The 12,382-nt window shown below is 38.3% G+C and overlaps 1 protein-coding gene across 2 annotated transcripts in view; it reads left to right on the top strand.

The window, feature by feature from the left end:
- Nucleotides 1-916: 916 nt before the first annotated feature.
- The window catches only part of GPR156 (G protein-coupled receptor 156), a 53,294-nt gene continuing 41,828 nt past the window's right edge, over nucleotides 917-12,382 (top strand). For both annotated transcript variants that reach the window (XM_028110723.1, XM_028110722.1), the window contains exons 1-2: nucleotides 917-1,009; nucleotides 1,276-1,412. In XM_028110723.1, coding sequence (XP_027966524.1) covers nucleotides 917-1,009; nucleotides 1,276-1,412 — 230 coding nt within the window. The remainder of the gene's footprint in view (nucleotides 1,010-1,275; nucleotides 1,413-12,382) is intronic.

Here is a 12,382-nt window from a genome sequence, read left to right as displayed (position 1 = left end):
TGGGTCACCGAAGGCCACTGCCACTCAGGATCAGACAGAGCTTAAGCCATGAGTTGCATGGAAAGATCTTGGAAGGACAGGGGATTTCCCAGTAGGGAAAAAAGGGAGATGGGCCTCACATGTTTAAACTAAAGGTCTTATAGGCTGGGCCAAAGCAAGGGTCTGGAAAGAGACTGTTGAACTTTGTATCTATAAATTGTTAAATGAGCTTTGTCTTTGTTTTTAAAATGTTTTTATTATAGAGGCTTAACATATATTTATTTAAATATATGTTAAGCCATTGTTATATGTAATAAAGTACATACATAAAATGAAAATATAACTATGTATAATTAAAATATATAAAATAATATTCTTAAACCTCTGTAATAAACCATTTATATATGTTATATAGTATATATTAAAGTAATATATATAATTTGTCTTATATCTGTTTTTATATATGTAATGTGTGCATATATATATGCACACACATATGTATATATATATATATATATACATATATATGCACACACACACATAATTTGTTTGTTCACAGGTTTAATTGCCTTCCTTTCCTTCTGGACCTGTGTGAGAGTACTTGGAGCAGTGACTGCCATCTGGTGGCAAGCCAGAATCATCACTTTGTGTGATTCTAATGGTTACAAAGATGCCCACTCTTGACTCCCATGGTGTGCACTGCCAGGGCACAAGGAAAGCCTGGAGGGTGTCTGATGAAGGAGCCCAGTGAAACAACCCTTCACTTCCACCTGCACTAGTTGTTCATCCCGGATTCTGAGCCAAGAGCCAGCTCCAAAATGGTGCCTCTGAAGAAAAGATTTGAATTGTTCTTGTGTCTTGGTCTAAGATGTGCTAGTTAACGACCAGCAGGTAACCAAGACTGAATAAGTGCACACCGAAAGGGCCACGTGATGACATGGAGCCTGAAATAAACTGTTCCGAACTGTGTGACAGTATTCCTGGCCAGGAGCTGGATCGGAGTCCTCTTCATGGTCTCTGCAGGACAATTGTGAGTGAACAGCCAGGGGGTGTCAGGGCTGCTCGGATATACTTGTTGTTGTCGTTGTCATTGTCATTGTTGTGGTTGTTGTTGTTAGTGGTGGTGGTGCAGGGGTGATGGTGAGGAGGCGGAGGACGAAAAAGAAGAAATGGGGGGAGGAGGAGGAAATGTTCATGCCGGACACATATTTCCCAGCTTTGGGGATGGTGGGGCAGTTCGTGTTTGATCTATGAAAGAGCTTTCACTCCAACAGCTTCTCTTTATTCTGTTCACAGACCTCTTCCCATTACAGTGGTAAGACCGTTTCTTCGTTATCTCCTGTCCTCTTGGGTGTTGTTTGGACTTTTCTCAGCTGTGGACTTCTTCTGATAGTCTTCTTTCTTGGCTTCACAATTCGCTGCAGGAATAACAGGTAAGTAGCCCCATACCTAGTTTCTCATCCCCTAGAGCCTGAATCAGGAAACCCAGAGTGTAAGTATCATTTTGACATCATGAACTGTTAGATGGTATCAGTAAAACTTATCTCCTGCTGTGGCCTTAAGCTATATGAGAAGTTCCCCTGAGATCATACGGGCCTTGCAGTACAGTTGCCTCTTGAGGAAAAACAATCTAGCCCAGTATTATGGTAACTACTACAAGAGTATCCAAAGAGGAGAATGAAGTGTCTCTCCTCATAAAGGAAAGGTATGGTCCTTCTGACAAAATGAGGTATTTGGGGGTTTTTGTTTGTTTTTTTTTTAATTAGTTTTAAGGGTAGAATTTAGTGATTCATCAGTTGCATATAACACCCAGTGCTCATCACAACAAGTGCCCTCCTTAAAGCCCATCACCCAGTGACCCCATCACCCCACCTACCTCCCCTCCAGCAACCCTCAGTTTGTTTCCTAGAGTTAAGAGTCTCTTAGGGTTTGCCTCCCCCTCTCTCTCTGTTTTCATCATAGAAAATGAGGTGTTTGTATTAAAAACAGAGCATGTAGAGAAATATTCCAAAGCGACATTAGAATCTATGGCCAATATAATTTGGAATCAGCCTAGCTGGGCCAAGATTTCTGAAAAAATAGTGGAGCCCTACTATCCTGTTGATCTGTTAGACAAGTTCTGGCTGGTTAGAAAGTCACTGGCTCAGGGCGCCTGGGTGGCTCAGTCGGTTAAGTGTCTGTCTTCGGCTCAGGTCGTGATCCCGGGGTCCTGGAATCGAGTCCCGCATCGGGCTCCTTGCTCAGCGGGGAGTCTGCTTCTCCCTCTCCCTCTGCCTCTCCCCCAGCTCATGCTCTCTTGTGCATGCACTCTCTCTCTCAAATAAATAAATAAAATCTTTAAAAAAAAAAAAAAGAAAGAAAGAAAGTCACTGGCTCATCAGGGTAAGTATCCATGGCTTCCAGGGCTGGCAAAAGAAACTAAATGAAGACTGTTTTCTGAAGGGACTTGCAAAATTCTGCCTTCACTGCTATGGGATCCTTCCCTCGGAGCCCACCCCATCTACCCCACACCAATACTCTTTACCATCACCCCGCCCCTACTGTCCCAGCCTGCCACCTGAGAAGCCCTGCTCCAGCTATCGCTTTGGGGCCCACAGCTAAATTCTGGAAGGAGCCCACATCAGATTTCAACAACTGGTTCAGAGACGTCAGACTCGCCCAGCCCCACTCCAACCTTATACTTTGTGGGGGTCACCTGTGCTCCATTCTCTGGGTTTGGCGCTCAGATGAGGGTCAGTCTGTTGGATTTGTCTAGCAGGCATTTTGGGGCACAGTTGGCCACTTGAGGCATGGAGGACATGGAATTGTTAAAGAACAGTGACTTGAATGGCTGTGTCAACCTTGGCATGGCTGTGACGCAGGGCAATCAAACCTTAGTGTACCTCTGATGCTGCCCCAGCCACTTTTCATTCTGTTCCTCAAATTCACTAAGCCTACTCCCATCTCAAGGCCTTTGACTTACTGTCCCCTTATGTTCCCACTGCCTGCCAGTCTTCTCCAGATCTTCCCGTGACTGGTTCCTTCTCATCTTATAGGTGTTGGCTCAAATGTCACCTCTTCCCTGATCATTCTATCCAGAGTAGCCTGTCTACAGAATGGCCATCCAGTTCCAGTATCTCAATCCATATATTATCACCCTGTTTTATTTTCTTCATAGCAATTATAACTCTCTGATATTACCATATTTATTGATTTGCCTGTTTATTGTCTGTATCCCCCATCACAATGTACAGTCTTTGGACACAGGGACTTTGTCTATCATGCTCACCACTGTCTCCAGCATTTATAAGAGATTCTGGAACATAATAGGTTCTCAGTAAATATATTTTCAGCGACCCTGGGAAGAAAGATACTTACATCCCAATGGTAGCTGCTACCAAGAAAATGACTGGGGAAATCATGCATTTCAAAGTTAGAGAACTATGGAGTACAGTCTTTTCAGCTGCAACACATTTCTATAGTGCAAATTAATACCCATTTGGAAAATAAGAAAATAATACCATTGGTTCATATGTAATTTTCCCCCATCACATCAATGGTTTAAGGATTTCAGAGGCAAGCCTTCCTACAGTTAAAGAAGGAAGCCTTAAGCTAAGAATATTGCACTACTGTGGCAATGCAAGTAGTAGCTCATTTAATGGCTTCAAGAACTGGCGTACCTCTTATGTTAGGAAGCTATCTAGGAGTAGATTGGGAAGTAGAGAAGATATTTCCCAAGTGTTTAAAAACAATTGATTGTTGAAGAAAGCACAGATCCAGAGCAGATTTTTAATTTGGATGACAATGTTATCTATTGGAAGTCCATGCCCTCAAGTACCTACATCTAGCAGATTTAAGGTTGCAAAAATCAACTGTGACCTGGGTACAAATAGTGGTAATTGACATGTGCTGAGTGCTAGTTTTTTAATTGGATAATCATTATTTTTATTGGTATTTTGGTTACAAACTTAAATATGTTTCATATTTAATATGGCCCCATATTATTTTCCCCATAACCCATTATTTTTATACACAATTTTGTAGGATGCAGGGTTTTTAAAGCATTTATATATCCTGTTAAAATAGGAACACTTGTAAACAGTGTTATAGTAGAAACACCTATATTTCTTTCATTCCATTAAAGATTTTACTGCGTGTCTTGCTTGCAGTGGGAGCATGACTTGGCATAAAGAATAAAATAATAAGAGGCACTGTGAATAAAAACACCTTTTGCAATTAAGTAGCTAACAAGTTCAGACAAGGAAAGATAAAATAACCCAGTTTCAAAGTGCTTTCTTAAATAATAAAATTTGTTCAAAGGTGCAGCATCACAGGTGCTTCATTTCAGTTCTTTGGTCTCTAAATTTGTAACTCTGTGTGTGTGTGTGTGTGTGTGTGTGTGTGTGTGTGTGTGTGTGTGTGTAGCACCAGAGGAAGAAAAATATTTTAATAAAATATAAATATTATAGTAATGTTCAAGTTCAGATGCAGATACTACATTTTTGATAAAATTTGAAAATGTAGTCTATAAGAGAAAATCAGTAAAGATAAAGAAGACTTGAACAGCACTATCAACCAACTTGACCTAATTGACATTTATATAATCCTATACCCAACACCAGCAGAATACACATTCTCTTCAAGTACACATAGAACATTTACCAAGATAGATCATATTCTGGGCCATAGAAAAAGTCTCATTAAATTTAAAAGGATTCAATTCATACAGAGTATGTTCCCTGACTACAGTTGAATTAAATTAGAAATCCATAACAGAAAGAACTCTGGAAAATTTTGAAATATTCAGAAACTAAATAGAACACTTTAAAATAACTCATGGTCAAAGAAGAAATCAAAAGAGAAACTAGAAAGTATTTTCAACTGAAAATGAAAATATAACATATCAAAATTCATTAGATGCCATTAAAGCAGTCCTTATGGGGAAATGATAACACTAAAATCCATATTAGAATAGGAGAAAGATCTACTTTATGAAACAAAAAAAAGAGCAAATTGAGTCCCAAAATAAGCAGAAGAAAGGAAATAATAAAGATGAAAGTGGAAATTGATGAAATAGAACAACAACAACAAAATCAGAAATAAACCGTGAAACCAAAGCTCTTTATTAAGGTCAATAAAATTGACCAACCTCTACTTCAAATGATGGGGGGGAGTAGAATATATAATGACCTGAATAAGGAAAGAGAGGTGACATCACCCAAGATTCTACAGATATTAGAAGGATAATAAGGTAATGTTAAGAACAACTGTAGCAGGTAGTCTCTAACATGTTCTGCATTAATTCCAATCTCCTGATAGTCACAATCTTGGGAAATCCCCTCTCTTTGAAGATGGGCTGGAATTACTGACTTGCTTATTAATGTGATATCACTTTTAGGATAAGTTTACAAAAAGACTGTGGCTTCCTTCTTGGATCTCTCTCGCTCTTTCACTTTGTCACTCTGAGGGAGGCCACCTTCTTGTTGTGAGCTGCCCTATGGAGAGGCTCACATGGCAAGCAACTGATTTCTAGTCTGCATCCAGCAAGGACTGAGGCTTACTAACAGCCATGTCAATGAACTTGAAAACAGATCCTTTGAGACATGCTAATAGCAATGAGGTTGGAAGCAGATTTTACCCCAGTTGAGCCTTGGAGGACTGCAGCAATGGCTGGCCCCTTGACTGCATCCTTGTGCAAGATCCTGAGCTAGAGGCTCCCAGCTAATCTGTGCCTGTATTGTTGAAGAAATGTTACCAGTTTTACAGAACATCTTCTGAAACACTGAAAATCATGGCGCATTCCCTAATTCATTCTATGAGAACAGTATTACCCTGGTATCAAAACCTAGTAAAGACATTAGAAGGAAAAAAAACCCTGTAAGTTAATACCCTTCATGACCATAGATCCAAAATTCTAAACAAGATTTTAACAAATTGAGTCCAACCAAATATCAAAAGGATAATACATCATAATGAAGTGAGATTTATCCCAGGAATGAAAGGTTCAATTAACATCCAAAGATTAATCATATAATTCACCATATTTACCAACTTAAAATAATGATAATCTTTCTAGACAGAGAAAAAGGATTTTGACAAGATTCAACATCCATTCCTGATAAAGTCTCAACAAACTAGCAATAGAAGAGAACTACTTCAACCTAACAAAGTACATCTGTGAAAAAAAAACTATAGCCAACACCGATTTTTAATGGTAAAAGACCGATTGCTTTCCCATTAAGATCAGAAACAAGACAAGATGTCCGCTCTTACCACTTTTATTCAATGATGGAGATCTTAGCCAGTGCAATAAGATAAGAAAAAGACAATAGAAGGCACCTGGTTTAGAAAGGAAGAATTAAAATGGCTTTACCCTCTGGTGACCTGATTGTGTATGTAGAAAATTCAATAGAATCTATTTTTTAAAGAACTACTAGAACTAATAAATGAGTTTAGAAAGGTTGAAGTATATGAGATCAAGGTACAAAACTCAACTGTATTTCTAAATACTAAAAACAGACAACTGAAAATTGAACTTAAATGCATTGCCATTTACAATAGCATTAAAAATATGAAATATTTAGGGATAAATATAACAATGCAAAATACTTGTACACTAAAAACTACAAAACATTGCTAATCTAACAAATACTGTGAAATACATGCTGAAAACTATAAAATTGCTGAGAGAACTTAAATCCTAAATAAATGGAGAAATACTGTGTTCATGGGTTGGAAGACTCAATATTGTTAATTCTCTCTTAATTGATCTAGAGACTAAGCCCAATTACCATCACATTCCTAGCTGGCATTTTTTTTAAAGATTCTATTTATTTGAGAGAGAGAAAGCACAAGCAGGGCGAGCAGCAGAGGGAGAAGGAGAAACAGGCTCCCCACTGAGCAGGGAGCCCAATGTGGAGCTCTATCCCAGGACCCTGAGATCATGACCTGAGCCAAAGGCAGACACTTAACCGACTGAGCCATTCAGGCGCCTCTGGGAAAATGCAAATTCAAGCCACAATTAAATGCCACTACACACTTAATTACAGTGGCTACAATTTTTAAAAAACTAAGTCAAGTGTTGATATACATTGCTGGTTGAATTGCAATGTGGCACAACCACTTTGGAAAACAGTCTGGCAGTTTCTTTTAAAGTTCAACACATACCTACCCTATGATCCACCCATTCCTCCTTTTGGTTTTTACTCAAGAAAAAATAAAATGATATGTCTGTACAAAGACTTGTATACCAATGTTCATATCAGCTTTAATAGTCAAAGATTGGACATAGAACAAATATCCATCAACAGGTGAATGAATAAACAAGTTGTGGTGTATCCATAAAATAAAATACTATTCAGCATTAAAAAGAATGAATTATTGATACTTGGGACAACATGGATGAATCTCAAAGTAATTATGCTGAGTAAAAGAAGCCAGGCAAAAAAAGTCCCATACTATATAATTCCAATTATACAAAATTCTAGAAAATTAAACTAATCTGTTGTTAACTAATCTGTAGTAACAGAAATCAGATGAGTGGTTGCCTGCAGGTGGGTGGGGGGGTGGCACAGAGAAGCAAGAAGGAGGGATTACAAAGGGATATGTGGAAACTTTTGAAGGTGATGGATGTGTTCATTACCTTGATTGTGGTATTTCATAGATATTTACATATATCAAATCTTACCAAATCATATATCTTAATTATGTGCAGTTTATTGCATGGCAGTTATATTCATTAAAGCTATATTTCAAAATGTCTACATTCTTATTTTTCTGAGAAATTTCCCATAAAGGAAAAAAGTATACCATATCTGGTGTCCTTCGAAGGGCCCTGCTAGGTGACCTGAAACGCATCTGATAACTGTGTTAGATATTAATGACTATTATGGGAGAATGCATTATTTTTTTCTAGATTCCTCTTAAAGTTTAATAATCACTTAACTTGGAGCAAAGCAGGTACTTCAGGCCCAAAGGCTCTCCTGGTGCCTCTTACGTAATGCATAAAATAAGGGCAATGTCCTAAGTTCTGTATGAAGCTAAACTTGTTCAATTAAAGAAGTTTTATTCCAAGAGCTTATCTCACTGTCACTTGTGATAATGAGTATAGATACTAATTGTTATTTACATGTTGTTATTTCTCAGAATAAAAGTGGCATTTGCACAATAATCCCCAGTATCTTGTATTTTACTGCCTGGGAAATCAAGAAATTTGAATAGTAAGAATTGTGTAGGAATATGTTTTTGCCCTGCTTGCAGGTTAACAAGTTAACCTGCTACTATCTTATAGATACTAGCAAAAGACATGAGACTCGGGCTCAGAGACAAAGTACTTCATTATTCATGGCAAAAGCAGTAGTCAGAGCTTCATGTTGCATTTGTGCTGGTTACCATGTCCCCAAATCCCATGAGGATGATGCAGGGACCACGATGGAGGCTTGAATATACGGGGAGCTGTCATTAAAGGAGAGGAATCTGAACCTGAGGAATTCCCCATTTTTATAGTGAGTCATAACAAGCCTGGTCTTTTTCTGGGGAGAGATGTTACCTCAGTAAATATTTGCTGAGCTGAACACCTACTGTGCTCAGGATTCTGTGTAAAATGTAATTAAAGTGTTCCTGGGAGCTTCAAATGCATCACCTAGGTGGAAAAACTTGAGCAAATCCAAAAAATACATTCTGGTTTTTTAAAAATAGCTTTTAAAAAAATAATGTCTTGCTGCAGGGAAAGCTATGTTCTTTTCATATTGATTGTTTCAGGTCTGCCCTCTTTGTGGTTTGAGTAATTGGAGCTGAAGGGAAGGTGATGGGGAAGAAAGGAAAGCAGTTGGCATCTTGTTGGCTATGAGAAAGTTTGCACTAAGATTGTGCCCTACAAATCTTTCTGGTATCTTCTCTATAATCCTTAGTTTGATGGTTATTGGCCAAGAAGAAAGAGCCAGTCAGGCCTAGAATAAATGCCACCCATATAGCTGATTTGGGGATAGGTTTGCAGAGCCTAGGATTGAATTGAGGCAGAGACAGGAGCATATCTTGCAAGAACTTATCCAAAAAGAAAACTAAGGTTCATAGTTGAAAAAAAAATTGTATCCATCATCACTTCCAAAGGTTTGAGCATAGAGCCAAAAGTCAGTGGTGTATCATGAGGTCAAAAGACATTGGCATTCAGGAATGGTGCTGGAAAAGAGGTGAGAAGCAGAAATAAGGTGACAAGATCTAGGATCATGAACAGAGATGAGGTTTTCTTGGTACTGGCTGGGAGATGGAATAGGGATGATTCAGCAAGAAGTTAATGAGGCAGGATCAGGGTTAATGGATAGGAGTGTTTTCTACACAGCCCTCTGATGCTCTTTGTCTATCCTGTAGTCAGGCCTAAATCACTATGACCTCTAGATGAAGTTGACACACCCCCCTTTGCATACTCACTGTTACAGTTAAGCATGCCATTGACCCATCACAGCTTATTGGATAGGAAGGAGGAGAGCACTGTCTCCCCTGGCAGATAATGAGCTCCTTGAGTTTAGTATCACATCTTATTCATCTCTGTATCTCCATTGTGCCTGGACTATACTCCATGTTTCCTGAATGAATGAACTAAATGGACTAGAATATAGACTATGACAATATAAGTTCTTAGAAGATGGATGTTTTCATCTTTAACTGTAATATGGTAGCAATTCTATATAAAATTATGCCATAGGTAAGCAATTGCTTTCCATTGTTCTTTCTCTCCCTCATGGTGGTTGTCCCTGCAGGGGCCTAAGGAATGACATCCAGAGCCTCAGTTTCCCATTGCTCCTGGTTGTGGCCTTTCATTCTAAACTATCCTTTCAGTCTTGTCATACCATTAAAATCTGTTTGCTTTTGATTCCCTGTTGGCCACAGAGTACTGTATTTTTAGAAGGCCTTCTCATTATTAGGTTCTTACAAATGTGCCTATTTCTTTAACAAATACTTATTGAATTAGTCAACAGTCTATCAGGTACTGTTCTTGGTGTTGGGATTGCATCAAAGAACAAAGTAGCCAAAAAATCCCTTCCCTTATGGACCTTGCTTTCCTACAGAGGTGAGCAGGCAATAAACAAATCAAGTGTTAAATATATGGAATATTAGTGATAAGTACAGGAAAGAAAAGTAAAACAGGGAAAATGGATGGGGAATATCAGGGTGGTAGTGCTATTTTAGAGTTTGGTCAGGAAAGAACTCACTGAGAAGGTAATATTTGAGTATGGACTTGAAAGGCATAAGAAACAAGTCATGAGGTGAAAACAATTCCAGGCAGAGGGAACAGAATATACAAAGGCTATGAGGAAGGAATGAGGACCAGTGTAGCTGGAACTGAGTAAATGAGGCAGAGAGTAGGAAAAGATGAGGTCAGAGAGGTAACGGGGGATGGGGGGCAGATCATGTAAGGTCTTGCAGGTCATTGTAATGACTTTGACATTACTCCAAGTTACGGGGAGCCATTATAGGGTTTGGAACTGAGGAATGACATGACCTGACTTACATTTAATAGGAAGCCTGGCTGCTTTTTGAGAATAGACCTTTAACATTTTTTTTTTAAGATTTTATTTATTTGACAGAGAGAGACACAGCGAGAGAGGGAACACAAGCAGGGGGAGTGGGAGAGGGAGAAGCAGCGTTCCCGCGGAGCAGGGAGCCCGATGCGGGGCTCGATCCCAGGACCCTGGGATCATGACCTGTGCCGAAGGCAGACGCTTAACAACTGAGCCACCCAGGTGCCCCTAGACCTTTAACATTTTAAAGAGGTACCTGTAGCTCTCCTTTAAATAAAGTCATGTTCCTTGGGTGCCTTAATTCAAGAATACAAATGCCTAAATTAGAATTTAAGATAGCTTAACCAGCCTTCAAAATGGCATAAGCCAATTGCCTGCCACAAATCCCTGTATCTCCAACTGGTTCTGTTCTCTGATTGAACCCTACTAATACACTAGGAAAAGATACGCAGTATCTCTACATAGAAAGTCATAAAACATTTTTGAGAGAAGTTAAAGAGGTTCTAAATAAATAAAGGATATATTATGTTTATAGATTAGAAGACTCAATATTGTAAAGATATATATAATTTCTCCCCAGATTGATATAGAGATTCAGTGTAATTGCAATAAAAATCCAACTTTTTTTCTTTTCTGGTGAAACTCCACAAGCTGATTCTCAAATTTGTATGGAGCTTCAAAGGGCCAAAAATAGCCTGGAAAAAATGGAAGGTGGGAGGATTTCTACTTTGGGATATTAAGATTTATTAAAAAGCTAGTGATTCATACATGCTAAGTATGCCTTTGGGGCAAGGATAGACAAATAGACCAATGGAGCAGAATAGAGAGAATCCAGAAACAGAGCATGTATGGACACGTTTTAATAAATGGTGCTGGATTGGTTTGCTATCCCCATGGGGGAAAAAATGCAACTTCAGTCTTACCTCAACAAAATCATCTGTTGGGGTGGACTGTACATCAAAATGCAAAAGTCAAACAATAAAGCTTCAGGAAGATAAATAGGAGAATATCTTCATAATCTTGAGACAGAAAAACATCTTAAATAGGACACAAAAAGCACTTTTCATAAGAGAAAAGGTTGTTAAATTGCTCTACATAAATGTTAACAACATCTTATGTTCACTAAAAACACCACTAAGAGGAAAAAAGCAAGCCATAAATGGGAGAATATATTTACAATGCATGTATCATCAAAAGATTTTTATCCAGAATAAAGGACTATGAACAGATAAGAAAGGCACAGAGAACACAATTGTTTTTAAATGAGCAAAAGATATGAACAGACGCTTTATAAAAGAATATATCCAGGTAGCCAATAAACAAATGAAAAAATGTTCAACTTCATTAGTCATCAGGGAAATGCAAAGTAAAGCCACAGTGAGATAACACTATGTACTCACTTGAATGTCTACAATAAAAAAAGACTGACAAAACCAAGTATTGGGAAGAATGAGGAGTGTCTGGAATTCTCATGCATTGTTGTGGGAGTTTACAATGTTACAATCATTTCAGAAAACTGTTCAGCAGAATCTACTAAACCTGAACATATTCATACCCTATGTCACAGCAATTCTAGCAAAAATTGCATGCATATATTCACTGAAATACATGTACTAGATAGTTCTGAATAAAACTATTTCTAATAGGCCCAAACTAGAAACTACTCAGCTAGCCATCAATAGTTTAATGTCTAAACACATCATGGTATATTTAATGATTGCCTGCTATACAACCATGAGAATAAACAGTCTACAACTACATTCAACAGTATGGATGACTCACAAAAATAATGTTAAGCAAAAGAAACCAGGCATAAAGATGAGACCCTATATGGTTCTACTTATATGAAATACAAAACTATGCAAATTTAATCTATGATGTTAGAAGTCCAGATCGTAGTTACCCTG

This window comes from Eumetopias jubatus, unplaced genomic scaffold (assembly GCF_037043125.1).
Source record: "Eumetopias jubatus isolate StellerSeaLion01/CBP00866 unplaced genomic scaffold, mEumJub1_p1.0 scaffold_1, whole genome shotgun sequence".
Taxonomy (NCBI): domain Eukaryota; kingdom Metazoa; phylum Chordata; class Mammalia; order Carnivora; family Otariidae; genus Eumetopias; species Eumetopias jubatus.
Note: the sequence above shows the minus strand (reverse complement) of the source record. Positions and strands in the feature narration are given on the sequence as shown.